Genomic DNA, 20,231 nt, shown 5'->3' with positions numbered 1-20,231 from the left:
GAATGTTTTTGCCACTGTAATTTGGGAGATATTGAAATGACAGCTCATGTGCTCCTCCACAGTCAATTTTATCGAGCTCTACAGCACAAGAATATAATTCCTTTTATAAGTTCTCATCCAGGTCATATGGACTCTTCTCCTCTTGATTATCTTCTAGCTGACCAGAATGATGTAATATCTTAAAATGTGGCTAGGTTTTGTTGGGTAGCCAGCAAGATTCACCAGGAGCTCATTATGAATTCAATGTAGCTGTTCTGTTTTGAGGTTCATATTGTATTACAACTTTATGATTTGCTCTGTTGGGCTTCTGTGTGTATGCACGTATTATTATTGTACTGGTCTGTGGCTGTAATAAAGTATTTGATTTGGCAACTGACCCTGCCCCCCGCCCGCCCCGTGTTGAAACCCAAAGGATCAACAGGTTGGAGGGCTGGGGCTGAGAATGAGGAGGTTTTTGATACGGCACTTATGGCTGAGGTCTGTTCAGACCACCGAGCTCAGAGATTCTCAACATTGGGTCCCCAGATGTTGTTGGACTTCAACTCCCATAATCCCCAACCAAAGGCCATTGGGGCTGGGGATTAGGGGAGTTGAAGTCCAATACCATCTGGGGACCCAACGCTGAGAATCCCTGGTCCAGACCATCTAGCTTGTAAGAAGAAATGCAGCAAGACCCGCCCAATGCACTGTGTTCCATTCCTGAGTCCTGCTTGAGAAAACGTTCCGTGAACACTCGCATTATATGGCTGAGCCCAGAATAGCGATGCCTGTAACGATGCCAGATACAGAAGATATGGACCTGCAGTCCTCGAATCATTTCCAGCCCTGCCCTCCCCGCAGGCCTACCTGAGAGGGGGTTGCATGGGTCGCGGTCTTTCTGCTCGGGAGGCACCGGGGCCGGGGGCTCGCCAGGGGGCCCAGTGGGGTGGAAAGGCGGCGGTTCCGTGGGATTCGGAATGTGGACGGGGGCCTCTTCCTCATCACTGGAGGGCGGGCTGGACGCCACCGAGCTGCTGGGGCACAGGTCCCATTGGGGCGGGGCGGGCGGGGGCCCCGGAGCCTGGCAGTTCTGGCCCACACGCAGGGCCTTCTGCTGGCCTTCCAGCTCTCCTCTGTTCTCCTGGTCTGTGGAGAGAGTCAGGAAACATCCATGTGGGGCGCAAAGCCCTTTGCCATCTCTGGGGCAGCCTCCCCATCCCCAGAGGCAGAGGAGGCCATGGGGGGCTGCTGCTGCGTGTGTGTGGGCAGGGATGGGCAGCCAAGCCCAGCGCCCTTCTCAGCACGCACACCACAACACGACCCCAGGGCTGCGCCATGGCCCCAGAGACGCAGGGGTGCGGGAGCGTGATGGGGTGGGGTTCCTGTGTGGTGCCCCCCTCCCGGAGGAGGAACAGTGAGTGGGTGGGTGGGGCCCTGCAGCAGACCCCAAAGAGCCACGACTGGGAGGGGCCGTCTTCCCACAGCCTGCCTCACGTTTTACCTTTCAGGGAAGAGCTGAGCATGGGGGTGAGATCCAGCCTTGCTGACCAGGAGCCAATGGGACGCCCCACAGGGAGAGGCGATGCCAAAGGAGGCACAGCTGCCTCTGCTGCTCGGCAGCAGACTATCAGGTCGCTTGCTCCCCTTTCTCTCCTGGATGGCCTGCAGGCTGGCCATTCATCAGGTAGAGCTGTGTGTAGGGTTAACCAGCCAGCACGGCTGTGGGCAGAGTGGCTCTCAGGTGGGGGCGGGGGAGAGAGGAGCCACCCACGCGTGGCCCGCACAGCTCTACCTGATGAATGGCCAGAGAGACGGAGGGAGGGAGGAGCTAGCAGGCCAAGCTGCTGCTGGGAAGCAGAGGTGGCTGCACCTCCTGTGGCGCCCCCCCGCCCCCCGGCTTGTTAGGAGAAGCCGCCACTTGCCACCAGGACGCCTTCATTCCCCCTCCCCAAGCAGCGTCTCCCGGAGGGGTTTGGCGAATTACAGTCAGGAAGGGAAGTGGGTTGGAGGCAGCGGGCGGGGAGAGACGTCAAAGCCCGGCTGGGCATGGGGCCCCCTTCACCTTTCTCGGTGCGCCGGCGGAAGGAGAGCTTGCGTCTGCGCAGACGGCTGAAGCCCCCATTCATCTCATCACTGCTGGGGGAGCCAGGGATCATGTTGGTCTGCAGCAAAAGCAAGAGAAGGGCCTTACCTCTCTGGCTCAGGCCAGCCAGGCTGGGGGAGCGCCAAGGGGCTCCTCTTGAGACCCACCCACCCTGGGGCTGCACTCACATCTCGCAGGTTGAAGGTGATCTCCAGGTTGGACCAGAAGTGGTCAGAGAACTCGGGGTACATGTCCAACACCTCCAGCAGGTCTTCACGATGGATCTTGTGCAGGTCGCAGTAAGTCAGGGCACGCACGTCTGCGTTGGACTTGCCAGGCCGTGCATACAGGTTGAGGGGCTCCCCAAAGATGTCGTTCTTCCCTGAGTGGAAGAGAAGGAGCCAAGCTCAGGTGCTGCCTCCCTGTTCGCGGAGGACGCTTAGCCAAGCCCCTCTGCACACTTGTCTCTGAGGCAGGCGGCATCTCCACGGGCTTCCTGAGCCCAGTTCCTCCAGACCTTTGGGAGATGCCAGCCTCAGCTCCCACGGTCCCTGGCGGAGGTGGGGGGACCACACATAAGCAGTGCACCAGCAGACCGACCCAGGACCTCTCTGGAATAGGAGGGATGCTCTGCTGGAAGCCAGGCCCATTATGAGGCCACCATGGTCCAGCAGGACCCGTGCAATGAGGGACGTGCAAGAAAAGCCCCCCCCACCGTGGTGAGCCAGGAGACAGCAGCCAACTGGCCCCCACGTGTGGGGCTCTTGCCACGCCCTCAGAGAGCACGGCTGCTTCTGAGGCCCTGCCTGTGCTTCGCTCTCTGCCCCCATGAAGCAGAGGGACTGCTGGCTGGGGGTGGGAGGGAGGGAGGGAGGGGGCATCCAGTCCATGCTTGAGGGAGCAATGAAGAGCCTGGTCTGTGGCCACGGCTTGCAGCCCACCCAGCCCACTCCCGGCGGAGGGAGTTCCCCAAACGGCAGCTCACAGCCCCTGCAAGGCGCCCCCTCCCCAGCGGAGTTTCTGCTGCGCCCCTCCCATCATGCCCCCCCCCCGGGCCACTTGCTACTGGCACTGGCCTCCTCCCAGCTCTAGTCCTGGGCCCAGAAGAAAGCCTGAGGCCAGGCTGGTGCCCAGGGAAGGCTCCGACTCAGGAAAGGCAACAGCAGGCCGGGCTTTGGCTTGCCAGCCCCACAGCTGAGCGAGTCGGCAATGTCCGTGGGTCTCCGTTCAGTCCAGGGAAGGGGAACTTCTCACAGGCGGCTGCAGGGCACAGGAGGGGGGTGGGGGTGGCGGCCTCCTGGGCAGCTCCGATCCATGCAGAGAGCCAAAGCCCCAGGAAAGCAACCCGGAGATGCCTATAAATATCCAGGGGTGCCCCAATTCCGGCAGACGAGGCGCAAGAGCCAGGCCTCAGGAGGGAACGCAGAGTTCCATGACGCAGAAGGGCCTCTCGGGGCCCTGAGTTGGCAGCTGGCAGCAGGCTGGCCCTTGGCCGCTCCAAGAGGCAGGCGGGGCTGCTGCTCGAGCCGCTCTTTCCTCCAGAGAAAGGCCAGGAGGCTGCGGCAGGAGAGAGATGGTCCCTGGCAGAGAGATGGCCCCCATCCTGCAGAGCCTCCTGCCAGTGTCCGCTCCGCTCACGGCGGCATCCGATGGAGGAGCAGGACAGAGAGGCAGACAGGGCCAGGCACCGCCGGCAGAGGCCCCTCTGGGGCTGGGGAGCTTTTCTCCTGCCAGGGGATCCCTGCTGTCCGTGGGGCGCCTGTTCCTCTCGGCATCACCAGCAGGTGGGCCGGTCTGTCGAATTGCCGCAGGGCCCCCGACGAGGCGACAGAGGAGCAAGAGGCACGTGGGAAGGGGACCTGCTCGCATGCTGCTTGGAACAGAGGAATACAGGAAGCGGCCTTCCACTGAGTCAGACCCTTGGTCTGTCTAGCTCAGGATTGCCTACCCAGGCCGGCAGCAGCTTCTCCCAGCATGCAGGCAGGAATCTCTCTCAGCCCTGGCTTGGAGATGCTGCCAGGGATGGAACTTGGGACCTGCTGCTCTTCCCAGAGTGGTGGCTCCATCCCCTGACTGAGAGGAATCTCTTGCAGGGCTCTCACATCAAGTCTCCCATTCACATGCAAACCAGAGCGGGCCCTGCTTAGCCAGGGGACAGGTCCTGCTGGCTCCCACCAAGCCCGCTCTCTTCCGTCTGGTGCCTGCCCCTCCCTGCACCAGAGAAGGGGGGGGGCCCTCGGCCAGAGACCTCCTCTCAGCCGGCCCGGAGACCCTGAGCCTGTCACACGCAGCCAGAGCCCACCATCTGCGGGCACCGACAAGGGCTTCCCCTCCAGAAGGGGGCCGGAGCACAGAAGGCGGCGGCGGCTGCAGTGACCGGTGGCTCATGGGCCTCTCTCGCACGAGGAAAGGCAGGAGCAGGCGGGGGCTTCCGGTTGGGCTTGGAAGCAAGCAAGACAGTTGGGGGGGGCGGGGGGCGGGTGGCAGCAGCTGCACCCCGAGCACGGGCTGGACGCTGCCTAGAGGGAATCAAGAGGGGGTGGTCTCCACAGTGGGGAGAGCAAAACAGGAGCCCAGCCGGGGGGGGGGGGTCCCGCTACCCTGACGGCTGCTGGGAGGCTCCCTCTGCTAGGAGGGGCAGGCCCACTCAGCGCTGGCCCTTTCAGAAGGCGGGAGGAGGGATGTGGCCGGGGGGGGGGTCAGCAAGAGGGAAGAACTGGCTGAGTGTGTGGGGGGCCCTGGGGGGAGTGACCATGCCGTCTTGGAACTCATGACAGCAGGGGAGGCAAACCATCAGGACGTCAGACGTCAGGAGAGCGGACCTGAAGGCGCTCAGAGGGCACCCAGATCAGATCCCAGAGCGACGGAAGGGAACCCTCCGGGGGGGGGAAGGGGGGCGGATTCTGGCGAGTGGGATAACGAAGGCATCATCACAAGAGGAGGAAGAGGGGGAGAGAACCAAGGCGGGGGGGCCCTGTCTGTGGGGCTGGTGTGTCAGGAGAGGCAAAGGGAGGCTGGCGAGGGATGCCCAGAGCCAGCCCAAGGGGCCGGGGGCCGGTCTTCCCCGCCTCCTCCCACCAGGCCCATGTGGCCCTGCCACGAGGGAAATGGCCCCCCCAAGCGGGCCGAGAGACGGCAAGCGGACACCCGGCTGCCCTCCATCCGCTTAAGCCTCCGGGGCAACCCTGAAGGGTCTGCAGCTTGCTGTGGTGGGGACCTCAGAACCACCGACTAACATTTCTGGAGGCAAGCAAATGGGGCCCCTCTTTTCCAAAAGAGGGGGAAAGCAGCCCAGTCCCCTGGATGGCAACATGGGGCAGGATCCTCACACAGAGACAGACAGTTAAGAATGTCATCGCAACCAGCAGGGGTCTGCACAGAAGTAGCTACGCCAGACCAAGCTCATCTCCTTTTTCGACAGAGTTACCAGTTTAGTAGATTGTGGGCGTGCTGAAATCAACATCACGCAATGTCTGACGGTCTCCCACAATATCCTTGCTGGCAAGTTGGTAGAACGCGGGCTAGAGGGTGCCACTGCCAGACGGATTCACAGCTGACTGAACAATTGCACTAGCAGGTACCAGGGACAGCGCCTTCTCCGTGGTGGCCCCACAACCCTTCCCACAGAGACCCGACTGGCCCCTTTGCTGGCTGTTTTTCAGAGGAAGCTGGAGACCAGTTCCTTCCAAGGGGCCTTCCCTCACTGATGGGCTTGCTGCGGACAAGAGGGCAGTTCTGCCTCTGTGCCCAGGGTGGCTTGATGCTTTTAACGGCTGCCAATTCTGGTTCTAATTTACTTCCGATTTTCCAGCCACCTTGGGTTTTTTCCTTTTTTAAGAGCAGGACATTTGTCTGTTTAACAACAACAAAAACAACACCCCAGTAAATGTTCACGTGCCCCTTTTTCCGACTGGGCCGCTGCTGGCCACATGCCCTGGAAGGGAGCTTCCTGGGGAGAGCTGCTGGCCCCCTGCTGGGAACCGGGTGCCGGGCTAACGGGGTCCTCCCGGCGCTGGCCCAGCAGCTGGTGCTGCTCTCCCTTCAGCCGCTGCCCTCCACTCCGGCCTGGCCCAGCTGCGGAGTCAGACCGCGGGGGCCCAGCTGGCCCAGCATCGTGGTCCCTGCAGGGGCCTGCCAGAGGCTCCCAGGGAGCCCTCAGAGGGCAGGGCTTGCAGGCCGCAGCCGGTGGGGCTCTCCCGGGCAGGCAGGCAGGCCGCCCTGCCCCCCCCGCCTCCTGCTCCCGGGCGCTCGGTGCTGCACGTCAGATCGGACTCCCCCTTGTCTCCCTCGGCTGTTGGCCAGTAAAGGCTTGTCCCCATGAGCCGGGGGGAGCCCAAGGGGGCAGCTTCGGTGGCTCCTCTCTCACCCGCCCCGCCCAAGAGCTGTGTTGCTTGCAGGCTGCCATGGATCAGGTAGAGCTCAGCTGTGCGGTCAACCATGCGCCTCTCCCTGGTGAATGGCCAGCCTGCAGGCAGGGCGGAAAAGAGAGAAGCAAGCCACCCGAGCTGCTGGCGGGAGGCAGAGGCAGCTGCGCCTCCCTTGGCCGCCCTGGTCCTGCTGCTTCTGACAGGGAGGCCTTCTCAGTGGCAGGAGCCTAAGGCTAGCCAAGGGGCAGGAGCAGGCTGCTTCCAGCCTGTCTTGGGCAAGCCCTGCCCTGCGGCTGAATCCACCTCCAGAGGCGCCTTCAGCTTTGGGGTGGGGATTTTCCCCAACCAGGTGGTGTCACCTGCCAAGCTAGCAGGCCTGGGAGCAGGCAGTGGGCCCCCACCCCCACCCCCGACATTCTGAAAAGCCGGGGCCCTGGCAGAGAGGAAAAGGCCTCCTGCTGCTCCTGAACAGGGCGCCTTTGAGCCCGCTCAGATTCTGCCAGAAGGGGGACCGAGCCCTGAGCATCCCCTGGGGACACCCCCCCCCAGGGCGTGCTCACCTAGGATGGCCACCACCACGTCGCCACGCAGGATCTCGATGGAGCCGCGGGAGATGAAGTAGAGGGCGGTCAGGACGTCGCCTGCGTGCACCAGCGTGTCCCCGGGGGGCGCGTGGGTGGTCTTGAACTTCATGGCCAGGGCCCGCAGGCACCCCTTGGTGGCTCCCTTGAAGGGCCGGCAGTTCTGCAGCAGGCTGCGGTTCAGGTGCAGGCAGATATCGGCCTGCAGGCACTCCGGGAAGCCCTTCAGCACCTGCAGGCGGCAGAGGGGGAGGCGACAGACCCGCAGCTGACACTCCCCTCTTTTAGCTTCGGAAGAAGGAAACTAAGGGGAGCCCGGACGGAGATCTGTGAAGTGGCACACGCGGGGGGGGGGGGTGGAGAGCGGGGCAGAGAGAGATTCCTCTCCCTCTCTCACAGCACTCGGACCGGGGGCCATCCCATGGAACGGAACGCTGGGAAGTTGAGGACCGGCAAAAGGAAGGACGTTGTCGCGCAGAGCATCATTCATCTAGGGAATTCTCTGCCACAAGATGTGGTGACTGCCACCAGCCTGGGCAGCTTTCGGAAGGGCTTAGAGAAATCCATGGAGGACAAGTCTGTCACTGGCTACTAGTCCGGTGGCTGTGGGCCACCTCCAGCCTCAGAGGCGAGAGGCCTCTCAATCCCCGTGGCAGGGCAGCCACAGCAGCAGGAGAGGGGGCCTGCACATCTTGCCTGGGGGCTCGCCCGGGGCATCCGGTGGGGGTGCTGGACCAGACTGAGACCTGCCCCAGGGAAGGCTCCGGAGGGCAGCATCCGGGCTGCGGGGGAGGACAAGGGGGGAGGCTCCTGCCCCAGCAAGGCCAGGCAATGCCCGGGGGCGGGGGACTAGGCTGCCAACACCTCCCTGCTCTCCGCCCCCCGGTCTGGCCTTGGGCAGGAGGGGAGGGGCAGAGCCAGAGGCCCCCCCCCACTCACCGCGTTCATGTCGATGCCGTTGGTGTAGGACCAGGCGTGCTGGAAGTACTCCTCCAGGCGCTGCCTCAGCGGGTTGGGGATCTGGTGGAAGCGGATGAACTCCCGGACCCGCAGCATCTGGGTGTGGTAGCGGGCCGTCCCGGAATACAGCCTCTGGATGATGGCCGAAACGTTGCCAAAGATGCTGGCGTACATCAGCGCTGGGGGGCAGGGGCAGGGTGAGACGGCACCTCCCTCCCTGCCCTGCTCTCTGGGGACCCCCACCCCCCCCGCCCCCCACCCGTGCTCACAGGGGAAGCCTCTGCTGCCGACCCGGGCCCAGCTCCCTGCTGTCCTTGCCCTCCTGTGGGCGCCTCTAGGGTGGCGGCAGCTGAGCAAGAGCCCCCCCCACAACTCCCCGCCCCCCCCCACCCCTGGCCATCAGCTCTCTCAAGGTGTGAGCAGGAGGGAGGGGGGCTGCCCCACACCTTTGGCCCTGGAGAGAGGCCAGCAGGGACCGGGGCGCCTCCTCTGGGGGAGGCAGAGGACACGGCTGGGCTCAGCTCCTGACCTTCCCAGCCAAAGGCTGCCCCTGGGGACCCCTGGCAGCCCCCACCCCTTCCCCTTCACGTTTGCTCCCGGGCCCGCAGCAGCAGACGCCGGGTCGAAGCTCCGCGCGTGCCGCTGCCGCCTCCCTCCCTCCCAGAGGGGCCGCCCAGCTGGCCCTCCCACGCTCCCCGTCCCTGCTGGAGAGCGCTGAGCAAGGGCCCCGGGCCTCCTCCTGGCTCCCGGGCCGAGGCAGGACTCCCGGGACTCGGCACTCCTCGGAGCCGCCCACGGACCGTGGCTGCCGGGCCAGTGGGCGCCCCCCCCCCGCCGCTGCCGCCAGCGAGCACTCACAGCCAATGAGCATGACGCAGATGGAGAAGATCTTCTCCGGGTTGGTGTTGGGGGAGACGTTGCCAAAGCCGACGCTGGTCAGGCTGCTGAAGGTGAAGTAGAGGGCGGTGACGTACTTGTCCTTGATGGAGGGGCCCCGGTGCAGGCTGCTCTCGTTGAAGGGCTTCCCGATCTGGCTGCCCAGCGAGTAGAGCCAGCCAATGGTCTCGCCCTCCACGTGCCCGATGGCGTACCAGATGCAGGCCAGCCAGTGGGCGATCAGGGCAAAGGTGCACATCAGCAGGAAGAGGACCGCCGCCCCGTACTCCGAGTAGCGGTCCAGCTTGCGGGCCACGCGCACCAGCCTCAGCAGCCGGGCGGTCTTCAGCAGGCCGATCAGCGTGGTGGTCTGGGGAGGGAGAGGCCAGAAGGAGTCCGCAGCCCCCGACACCCAGAGGCCATCTAGTCCAGCCCCCTGGGGGCCGGGAGGCACAAACGCTTGCGGGAGAAATGGGTGCTGCTTCCCAACAAGAAGCGACTGACGTGACCGGCGCCTGCCCAGAGCACGCTTGGAAACCCTCCCAGGCAGGGGGCTCCATCCCTCACGCCCCCCCCCAGCTGCCAACTCTTCTTCCCCACCCCACCCCTGCTGTCATGTCCAAGGGTCCCTCCTGGCGGGGGGGGGAGGCACTCTGCAGGGCTGAGTTTGCACCACCTCCCTCTGCAGCAGCACAGCCCTGAAACAGGGGGAGCAGCCACAAAGAGAAGAGTTTCTCTGTGCACGCACAGAGTACATCCTCCTCTGCATGCATATACATACAGCCAGAGATCATTCATGCACCTGAGATTATAGATCAGGATGCAGCTTCTAGGCAGGTTTGGACTCCAGCGTCCTTCTTGGCAGACACGAACTCCCACTCACTTAAAAGGGGGTGGGGTGGGAACAGGGACGGACCCCCCACCTGGCCTGTATGGAGGACCATCTGCAGCCAGTGTGGCCTCTCCCCTCCGAGTGCTGGAGAAGTCATGGGAGAAGCTGCGCCTGCCCAAATTCTCCCTGCTCAGGTTGGAGTTCTGCACAATGCCCATTCAAGAGACACCCCAGGCTTGCCGGGGCAGAGCAGGAGACCTTTCCTTGGCGCCCTCATCACCATCCAGGGCTGCTGGGACACCCCCCTCTGGGACGAGAGGCAGCCGGCTAGCCCAGCTCTTGCCAGATTCGGGGCTGGCCTCCCCGAGAGAGACCGCCGTTCCCCCCACGGGCTCCACTGGAGCCTTCTCAGCCCGGCCCACACACCTGAGGCCTGCTGGCTCCCCCCTGCCCCGAAGAAGCACCTGATCTGCTCGGGGCCTCCCTCCGGACCAGACCTCATTTCTTCCCCCGCCTGCCAGCTGGCCTCACTCCCCTCCTGGCAAGACACGTGCTAGCCAGGCAGGCAGGCAGGCAGGCAGGCAGGCGGCTCAGTGGCCGCATTTCGGTCAATCCTGCTTCTTGTCCTGCCCAGGAGGGGCCAAGATGTGGGGTCACTTCCTGGAGGAGAGGTCCATCAACGGCTGCTCGTTGGAGGGCTGTGGGCCACCTCCAGCATCAAGGGCAGGGTGTGTGTAGGGCAGCCACAGCCGGAGAGGGGGCCGGCCCCTCTCAGCTCCAGCCTGTGGGCTCCCCAGAGGCAGCGTCTGGTGGGCCACTGTGTGAAAGAGGATGCTGGCCTAGCTGGGCCTCCTTGCGGGGCCTGATCCAGCAGGGCTCTTCTTTGGTTCTTATGAACCGCCCCTCCTCCCCAGTAACGGCAGGAACCTGCAGCTCTGCGCCAGGGAAAGAGGGCAGAGGAGAGGGCGCTGGAGGAGGGGTAAGAAGCGCCCTTTCCTCCCCCCGCTGCCCTTTGGCCTTCATGTGCCCCCTTTCCTGGCCAGGGAGCCCGTCTCCACCTCTGCTCCCTCCTCTCCGCAGCTTCCGTCCAAAATCAGCTCCCCCTTCCCTGAGCAGCAGAGTTGCAACTCTTCCCCTGACAGATGGAAATTCAAACATGCGACACTTTCAGAAAGTCTGCTCCTGTTGAAACTCCGCCTGCTGCTTCTGCAGCCGTGGAAGGCCCTGGCCAAGAAGGCTGCCCCTCCCACCCTTGACGCCAGAAGGCCAGCCAGAGGGCGCCCGGGGCCTGGGCCAGCCTACCTCCTCCGATCCGGAGCCAAAGATCAGCAGGTCAAAGGGGATGGCGGCCACCATGTCGATCAGGAACCAGCCCTTGAAGTAGTGGATGGCGATCTTGGCCGGGTGGCTGACCACCTCCTCGTTGGAGTTGACGTAGGTGGTGCGGAAGTTGATCAGGATGTCGATGATGAACATGATGTCCACGATGAGGTCCACCACGTTGAGGGGGTTGCAGGCGTAGCCGCACTGGCGCCGCGCCTTCTCCTGCTCGTCGTTGAGCAGGAAGGCCGCCGAGTAGGGCGTGAAGATGGCCGTGTAGATGACCAGCAGCAGGATCAGCCAGTCCCAGACCGCCTTGAAGGGGCTGTAGTGCAGGATGGTCCATCGGTGGATGCGGGGGGCCTGCAGCTTGTACTCCGGCAGGACGTCGGCCCCCAGCGACAGGACCTAGGGCAGGGCAGGGCAGACCTCACTGCCTGGCAGAGCCCCTGCCCCCCCCCCCCCACGGCGGGCAGAGGCCCACCTGGGGTCTCAAGCAGAGCAGCGGCAGCCTCCTCCATCCCAGCCCTGTCAGGAGGAGCCGAGCCAGGCGGCCCACTCAGGGCTCCCGAGACCCCCGGCTGCGGCCCACCACGCTCTGGCCCAAGGCAGGGCCACCCTGCCCCCCAGGCGGCGCTCGGCGGGGGGGGGCGGGGAAGGAGAAGTGGGCCCAGCCGGCTGAGCACAGCTCTGAGGGGCGGCTGGATGTGCCGGCAGCCCAGAGCACTCCCACCCCCCCACCCCCGTCCCTGGAGCAGTTTCTGCACGGCTTCAACACCTGGAGGGAGCAGTGAGGGGCTTCCTTCCCAAAATAGCACACTCGAGGGCTCCGGAAAGGCCCCCGGGAGCTGGTGGCACTGTGGCCTCTCTCTGCCTGCAGCCCAAGACTCTGGGGGGGGGGGGGCAGCCAAGCTGGCCAGCTCGGGTTGCTGGGCCCGTCCAGAGAGGGGGGGGCTCTGGGGGAGCAGGCTGCGGAGCCCTCCCCCCACGCAACCTGTGAGTCACTCCCCCTGCCCCCCCCACAAGCTACTATTAATGGGGGGGGAGAACTGGCACAGAAGCTGCTCCCGTCCCTGTCCTGGTCTTCCCCCGCCACCGTGGAGCTAATAGCTGCTTGGGGGGGGTGCAACACCCATTGGGCCCCCAAGGCCCAGCCCCTCGCCTGGCAGTCCCAGCCTCCGTGGAAATCGCCTCAGATGCCAGGACAGACTCTTCGGCCCTGCCAGGGCCCAGGGCCAGGTGGGGGCTGCCGGCTGGGCCAGCACTGATGAGGCCTGACTGAGCCTGCGGGGGGGGGGGCGGGGGGGAGCAAGGGGCAGCCCAGCCGCTGCTTTCCCCATCAGGTGGCCGGCAGGAGTGTCTCGACTCCCAGCCCAGCCCGGCCTGAAGAGGCTGCTGCCAGGAGCCTTTGACAGGCAAGGCGGACGCTGAGTGACCAGCCCGTCCTCGCAGAGGGAGAAGGGCCAGCTCCGGGGGGGCGGCTTGTCTGGGCTGCTTCAGGCCCGTGCCTGGCGGCGGCCCACCCCTCCTCTTCCGAGGGCCTGGCAGTTCTCCCCCTCAGCCCCCCAGTGGCTTGTCTTCCACACGGCAGCTGGAGCCGGGAGTCCCCAAAGAGCGGCTGCCCCACCACAGAGCAACATGGGCCTCACCGGACAGGCGGCTGCCTGCTGAGAAAGGAGGCCCCTCTTCCTTTGGGGCCCCAAGAGAGGGCGGCCTCAGGGCATGTGCCTCCCAGGGAGGGAGCAGGAGAGAACGAGCGCGCGCGGCGCCCGGCTTCTTCTCCCGGAGGAGGAGGAGGAGGCGGCTGTGGGAGCCCACCCTGGAGAGGGCCCAGCTCTGGCCAAGCTGCCCCCAGAGACCCCGAGGAGGAGGAGGAGGAGGGCTGGCAGGCAGGCAGGCGGCCAGCATGGTGGCTGCTGCAGGAAGGAGGCGGAGTCACTGCTGGGGAGGGGGGGCCGCACCCGCCACACGCACAGAGCACTGGCCCCCCCGGGCAGGCCGGATGCGTGTGCCGCGTGGCTGAGCCCAGGCCCCAGGCCAGAGCCGTCCCCCGACAAGCGGCCCCCGGCTCCAGTTCAGGGGGACGGGGGGCTCCTGTTGGGCTGCCTGCAGTGAGCGGGAGGAGCCCCCCTCCAGCCACTGCTTGCCCGCTTGCCCAGAGGCCTGTGAGCCCGCCTGGCCCCGCCTCTGGGCGCTTGGGCGTGTAGGCACAGGTGGGCCAGTTCCAAGGACGAGGCTGCTCAGCCCGGGGCCAGGGGGCCTCGGAGGCCAGAGCGGGGACCCTCCTTCCCCCTCCAAGGCCTCTCACGCCCCTCGCGGCCCAGGCCCCGCTTCCGGCCCTGACGCCACCCGCAAGCCAGGCGTGCAGCGAGTGCAGGGACAAGAGGCCCCAAGTCCTCTGCCAGGGGGGGGGGGCTGGGGCTGCCCCAGGGCCAGCGGAAGCCCTTCTGGAGACCCCCCTGGCCACTCCCTCGCCCCGTCTCTCCCCCCATATCCAGCCACAGAGATCTCCAGGACTGCTGGCAACTGTCTTCTGGAGATGGCTGCCAATTCCTTTAGACTCTGCCAGCCTTGGAGGGGGGAGCCTCTCCCTGCCACGCCACCCCCCCAACCACAGAACGGTTTACTCAGGCAGGTCGTCACACGGTCCCCGCTGCACACCTTCCCCCCTAGACCAGATGGGGAGGGACCTCAGGCTGACCCCCCAGGGCTCCCCCAGCCCCTCCTCCCCGTGCTGGGGAGAAACCCAGCGCTTAGTCTGGGGCCTGCCTGCAATGTCAGTGCTTCATACGAGAACACCTGAAGACACAGGGAAGGCTGGAAGGTCTCTGAGCATGTGCAGTGCGCTCCACGCTCACCAATCTGGAACCCCTCATCCCCCCCCCCCACGGCTAGGGTTAGAGAGAAGCACTTCCAGGGTGGACTTCATGATCGGCCCCTCTCAGGTCAGGAATTAGGCAGCCCCCTCCCCCCCCCCCGTGGCAGCACCCACTTCACCAGACCGGCTAGCAGGCCCATTTCCGCGCCACGGAGTGAGGCTGCTGCTGTTCTATCGATCAGGCAGGGGTGCCGGAAAGGATGACGCGGCCACATTGGCTGACAACACTTCGCAGCCGCCGCCGCCGCCACCACCACCACCAGGGGAGAGGCTCTCCGTCTCTGCAGGAGATGCCAGCTGTGGCCACCCCACCGGGCAGGAGACACCCAGAGCAAGGAGGCTTCAGCAGAAGCGGGACCAAAGCTCACTCTTGGAACGGGGGGGGGGCACCAAAGGAGGTGCAGCCTGCTGCTGCCTCTGGGTCCCCACAGCAGCCCCCTCTCCCCCTCCTGCCCTGCCCAAGAGCCACACTGCCTGCAGGCTGCATGGTTTAACACACTGCTCTACCTGATGAATGGCCAGCCTGCAAGCAGCATGGCCCTCAGGCGGCGGGGGGGGGTAGATTGAGGGGGAAATTTTGCATCCCTGGTTCATTGGGCTGATTACGGCGGATTACGGATTATGCCAAAACAAAAGAAAACAGTGCAGGTGAGTGCCTCTGAACATATGCAGAGCACCTTTCTCACATTGCTAAGTGACCACAGCCCGAGCCTGCCTGCTTGGCTTAAGCCCCGCCAGCTTCTCTGTGCAGGGACTGCCCGGTCCCATCCCCCCCCCCCGGGAGAAAGACCAACCCGGACCCTCAGCTCAGAACACCAAGTCTAAGGACTGCGGAGGGAAGGAGCCTGCCCCACCCTCGTGTGTGTTTGTGTGTGTGCTGGTGCCACAGGCAAGCGTTGCTCCTGACCACACTCCAACGCAGCCCCCAGCCAGCCTTAGGGGCCTGGGCTCAGCTGACGTCACAGGAAGTCTTGCGAGAGTGCCTCTGGGCACGTCAGGAGTGCAGGCCTTCCCGCAGCGCCGCCCCCCTTGCTTGTGTCCCAGCCCCGCCCCGCCCCGGGGATGCCCCAACAGTCCTCAACCCGGGGATGCCCCAACAGCGAAGGGGAGCTGGGAGGCGTCAGGAGGGAGGAAGGGGCGCCCCCCCCGCCGGCGCAATGGCCCCTCCTGGCCCCCCGCCGGCTCCTCCAGCCTAGCAGCTACCTTCTGGTCCCGGTCGGCGTCCTCGGCCCGGCCGCCCCGCTCCTGCTCCGGCTGCTCCTGCTGCTGGGCTCTGGCGTGGGCATCGTTGCCCAGGCACAGGCAGGTGCCACACAGGGAGATGGCGGGCATGGGGGGCCGGGCGGCGGGCCGGGCGGAGAAGTCCCGGAGCAGCTGCAGGAGGGAGGCCAGCATCCTCTAAGCGCCGGCGCCGAGAGCGGGCTCTGCGCGCAGGGCGCAGGAAGTCAGCCCCGGGGGCGGCGCGCCCAGCGGGCACCGCGGGGACCCCGGCCCGGCGCCCCCCGCCCCATAGCCCGCCCTCGCCGCTGCTGGACGGGCAGGCGGAGGGCTGAGCGCGCAGCAGCCAGCCAGCCGGCCCGGACGCGCAGAGGCAGAGCGCGCAGAGCGGGGCGAGGAGGCGCGGGGCGAGCGAGGCGAGGCCGGGAAATTATTGGGGCGGAAATTTTACCCAGCCTGCCCTGCTCTGCCAGCGACAAAAGGCGCCAGCTGGGTCAGGCTCCCCCACACTGCTCGCCCTGCGCCCGCAGGGGGCTCACGAGGCAGGCAGGCAGGCAGGCAGCAGCCCCGCTTCGGGCGCCTGCTTCCTGCTTCGGGGGGGCCCTGCCTGGGCGCTGCCAGCCTGAGCCTGAGAGGGGGCCCCGCGTGGCCGACGGCTCGCTCTGGGTTCGCGGCGCAGTTATTTTGGTACCAGGCAGCTGGCGCGCGTGCCAAAGAGGCCAAGTGTGCGCGTGCGGGGGAGGGGAAGAGAGCTGAGCCGGGCTTGAAAGGGTTCCAGCTAAGGCCATCTAGTCCAGCCCCCGCCTAAAAGCAGGGCCACCCAGCACACACACACACACACCCCAATATCCTGCTGCAGAGCAAGGCGAGCCGCACACTCTGGACTCCAGGTGGCCCACCGTGCCGGCGAAGTGGAAAGCACTGCCTGGCTGGAACCCAACAGCTCCCTGCAAGCGAGCCAAGTTGCAGGAATCCCACTCACTGCAGCCCAACCTGGCCAAGGGCAACCTCTGATGTGGCCAAGAGGACCAGCATCATCTGGGGCACCTCCCCCGCCCCCACTCCCCTCTCGCTGTGGGCTCCCTTTACCTGGCCCTCGCCTGGCCCTGAAGGACCCCGCAGAGCCCTCTGAAGCCCTTGCGGGTCTTCTCCATGCATTGGACCTGTGACTGGGGGTTTCAAGTCCAGCCTCCTCCGACACTAATTCCTTGCACGGCCTTGGGCACATCACCGCCCCTCAGTCCCCCAATTGCACGAATGAAGTGGGAGGAGAACCACCACTGCCCCCGTCCGTCCGTCCGCAGGAGTCCTTTCCAGGTCAGAATGGCTGCCAAGGGTGTGCCTCGTGGTACACCCTGCTCCTGTCCACCTTCCTCCAGACTCGGGGCTTGAGGCTACTCTCTGTCACAGGGGAGCTCAGGTGGTTCAGCGTGGTGCAGGGCTTAGTGAGGAACTAGGACTGGGAAGACCCGGGTTCAGATCTTGCTCAGGCATGAAGCTCACCTTGGCTCAGTCTCTCTCTCTCTCCTCTTCCCTTCCCTGACCTGCCTCACAGGGTTGTAAGAATAAGGGAAGCTGCATACTAACCTCAGCTCCTCAGGAGGTGGAATAAAAAGGGAGTCCATCCTACATGGAGCTCCCAAAGTATCCCGAGGGCCAAGGACAAACCAGCAGGGCCTGCCCTGTTCAGTCCTGCTCCCCACTGGAGTGGGGCAGGACGGGGGAAGGAAGGCAGCCCACGCCACGGGGTCCCAAGGAGCCCGCCTGAGCATTCACCCGGGGAAGCAGAGCTCCTCTCAGGCCGCTGTGCACCAGCAGCTGGGGCTGCAGCCCCCACAGAGCCCCCCTCGCTCTCTTTCTGCGCACAGGGGCCCCCTGCTCCCGACCCCAGCTGGCAACGCCCGGCTTCTCCCCTCTGCTTCCCACCGTCCAAAGCCAGGCTGCCCAGCCCGCAGCCCTGAACCAGAACTGCCAGGGCCCCTCACCCAGCCACCCAAACAAGGCCAGGCTGACTGACTGCCTGGCAGGAGGGGTTAGCCCCCAAGCCCCAGCGCTGGAAGGGTGTGTGCATCTGCCATGGGCAGCCCCCCATCTCCTGGCCCCTGGGGTGAGGTGGTGCCACACGGCCCGGGGGGGGCAGCCTTGCTCCGGCCAGATGCCGCTGGCAGTCTTGGGGGGGGCCCCAGGCCTCGGCTCCGGAGCCTGCAGGGAGGCACGGGCCTCTGGGGTGGGGAGGGGGCCTGGCAGGAGGACCGCTCCGGCTCCAGAGAGAAGCCAGGGAAGCGGGGAAGGGCCAGCTCACGCTCGCAGGATCCTGCCCGGTCCAGCCTCTCCAGGGTGGGTGGGCTTCATTGCAAGGCCATTGCGGGGAGGGGTGTGTGTGTGTGTGTGCAAAGAATGGCTGCCAGCATGGGGCAGGCAAGCTCTGAGGTGCTGAGGCTGGCGCCAGGGGCATACACGTCATGGGGGCAGTGGGGCTCCAGATCTCCTGGGGGAGGCAACTCCCACCCCCACCCCCAGGTAGCATCAGCAAGCTCTCCTGCCCCACTTCATCCGTCAGTTGAACAACACAGTCCGTCCGTTGTCTTTGCAGCCGTTCGAGGAGTGCTTAGGAGGCAGGGCTGCTGCCTCTCCGGGCCCTTTCACTCTACCAGGAGAAAAGCGAGTGGGGCTCGATGCCTGCAGGTTGCCCAGAGCAACCCCAACCCCGCAAGGAATCTCTTCCTGTGCCTCCCATTCAAATGCAAACCAGAGAGGACCCTGCATGCTTGCTACCCCAAGACCTCTCCCCTCCCCCATGTGCCCCATGCCCCCACTGGGAAACTGAGAAGTCCGTGCCCCTGGCTGGCGCAGATGCCCACTGAGTGCCAACAGGCTTGCCTGCCCCCCACCTCAAGGGCTGGAGGCAGGGTGGCTGCATAAAGGGTGACGAGCACACTCCTGGGCTTGCAATGCAGGCAAGGCGACAGCAGGGGGCAGCAGAGCCTGGCAGGAGAGGGGAGTTCACACGGGGATATGCCCCCCCCCCGCCGCTGCCCGCCCCCCATCTCTTTTGCCAGCAGCCCCAGAGCTTAGTCAGTCCGGACAGAAATGCCTTGACAGGGCCAGGCAAAGGGGGCACCTCTGCCAGGGCTGCCAACTGGTCCAGAGGGGTTGGACCAGGAGCTGTGCAACCCACCCATCAACTGAGCACATGCCGAGAAAGCCAAGCCTCGCTGCTGATGCTGATCTGAGGGCCTTGGAGAAGGGCCGCCGGAAGGCCTCTTACATGGGGAATCCCCACATGCTCTGCTAGCAGGAGCCCCCCTCCTGCACCCCCCCCCCAGCGTCCATCTTTCCTCCTCCTGCCCATCTGGAAAGAGGGCATTTGCCTTTTTGCAGGGAAGCACCAGGGTCAAGGCAGCTCTGGACCCCCAGTCAGTCTCCCCAGGTGTGTCCAGGCCAGATTTAAAGGGGAACTGGGGAGGAGCCCGGCTGAGCCCTGGCAGCCGGACAGAGGCCGCTGCAGAAACAAGCCCCCTCTTTCAGAGAGAGACAGAGTCAGACCCTCGGCTGAGGGTCCCGCTCCACGCCGCCAGGGCCCCTCTGAGGGTCCCGGGAAGGGTCTCTCCCAGCCTCACCTGGGCGCTTTCCAGATTACCGGCGGCAAAAGGGTCACTGCCTGTGTCTGTCAGCAAGCACTTCCAACCCTCCTTTTGGAGCTGCTCCTGGCGTTTTTGTCCTACATCGCAAACAAATAGCGGCATTTGCACAAGGGTTAGGGTTGCGCAAGCTATTGGCGTTTGCAGAACAGCGTGGAATCTGGAAAGGGCCCCGGAGATGCAGCCAGAGACTGACCCTGGGGCCCTCGGCAGCAGGCCAAGCAGATGCGGCGGCCCCCTCCCCAAGGAGAAAACCTCACAGCACCCACATCTGGTCACCCATCCAGATATAAAGCAAGGTGGACCCTGCTTAGCAAAGGGGACCATTCGTGCTCACAGCTGCAAGACCAGCTCTCCACCGGACCCGGGCTCTCCCCCCCCCACTGCCACTCCCATGTCACAGAGGAAGGGGGTGAGGGGCTAGGCCAGCCGGTGGCATGGTGCCAGGAGCAAGGTGGCTGAGAGGAAGGGGCTCCTGCTGGGGGGGGGCAGACCGCGCAGCAGCCACCCCCCCCAACCAAGGGCTGCTGCACTTTCTGACTGGGAAAGACCCAGGCCACTGGGAGTAGGCCGCCCTGAGCTAGGCTGGCCCAATTCACACACACTGCGGGGGGGGGGGGGAAGGCGAATTTCCCCTCAGCACTCCCCCTGCCCACGACTTCCCAGGGCACACTTGGGAATAAGAGCGGGGCTGCAGCAGCCCCCTGGGGGGAACAAGAAGGGGATAGTTACTCTGGATGAGTCAAGGTAGAGCACGGCGTAGATCGCCCCGCCCCCGCCCCCCCTTTCTCCTGGGGGTCAAGCAGACCCTCTTTCTCTGGCTCAGTGGCCGCGACCTCCCCCAAGGTGTGTTGGCCACTAACACTAAACCACCCCACCCCACACACAGCTCTGGGTCGCAGCCTGCAAGCGGCTCTCCGGGCTGAAGCTCTGCCCCTCGGTTGCCCCGCCCGCCGCCCGCCGCCCGCCTCTGGCCACCAGCTGCTGGAGACACAGGGCGGGTGTGTGGGGGGAGGGAGCCGCCTGGGCGGGGGGCAGCAGCAAGGTCGCCCTCAGGCTCCCCCAGTCGCCAGCCGCGCTTGCCAAGACCAGAGCGGGGTTCTCTGCCCATGTGCCGAAGGCAGTGCTGGCCTTGCCCCTGCACGATCGCAGGAGCAGCCACCCCCCGCCATGCCCCCCCCCCGCCGAGAAGTGCCTGCGCGTCCTCCCTCCCCGGCACCCCTGGCTGAAGACGGCGGGAGTGGCCGGCCGTCCTTTCTGCTGCCGCCGCCAGGCGAGGGGGGGAGCACCCCGGGGCCCCTCTCTGCCGCCTCCGGCGCAGCTCGCAGGGGGCGCCCGCCCTTCGCCCGGCTCTGGAGTCCTCCCGAACGGGTCCCTGGCCCAGCGGCAGCCCCCGCAAGGACAGCCCCAGCCTCGGAGACGCCTCCTCGCCAGGGTGCGGGGCCAGCAGCCACCCCACAAAAGGGCAGCGTGCCAGCGTCTCTGAGCACGTGCAG

The 20,231-nt window shown here is 65.4% G+C and overlaps 1 protein-coding gene across 1 annotated transcript in view; it reads right to left on the bottom strand.

Moving 5' to 3' along the window:
• The window catches only part of KCNH2 (potassium voltage-gated channel subfamily H member 2), an 82,432-nt gene that overhangs the window by 11,523 nt on the left and 50,678 nt on the right, over positions 1 to 20,231 (bottom strand). The window contains exons 6-12 of the mRNA XM_053260364.1: positions 10,981 to 11,406; positions 8,829 to 9,216; positions 7,950 to 8,149; positions 6,990 to 7,242; positions 2,251 to 2,444; positions 2,042 to 2,141; positions 847 to 1,125 (exon numbers count right to left, since the gene is read on the bottom strand). Of these exons, the coding sequence (XP_053116339.1) occupies positions 847 to 1,125; positions 2,042 to 2,141; positions 2,251 to 2,444; positions 6,990 to 7,242; positions 7,950 to 8,149; positions 8,829 to 9,216; positions 10,981 to 11,406 (1,840 nt within the window). The remainder of the gene's footprint in view (positions 1 to 846; positions 1,126 to 2,041; positions 2,142 to 2,250; positions 2,445 to 6,989; positions 7,243 to 7,949; positions 8,150 to 8,828; positions 9,217 to 10,980; positions 11,407 to 20,231) is intronic.

This window comes from Hemicordylus capensis, chromosome 6, assembly GCF_027244095.1.
Source record: "Hemicordylus capensis ecotype Gifberg chromosome 6, rHemCap1.1.pri, whole genome shotgun sequence".
Classification (NCBI taxonomy): Eukaryota; Metazoa; Chordata; class Lepidosauria; order Squamata; family Cordylidae; genus Hemicordylus; species Hemicordylus capensis.
Note: the sequence above shows the minus strand (reverse complement) of the source record. Positions and strands in the feature narration are given on the sequence as shown.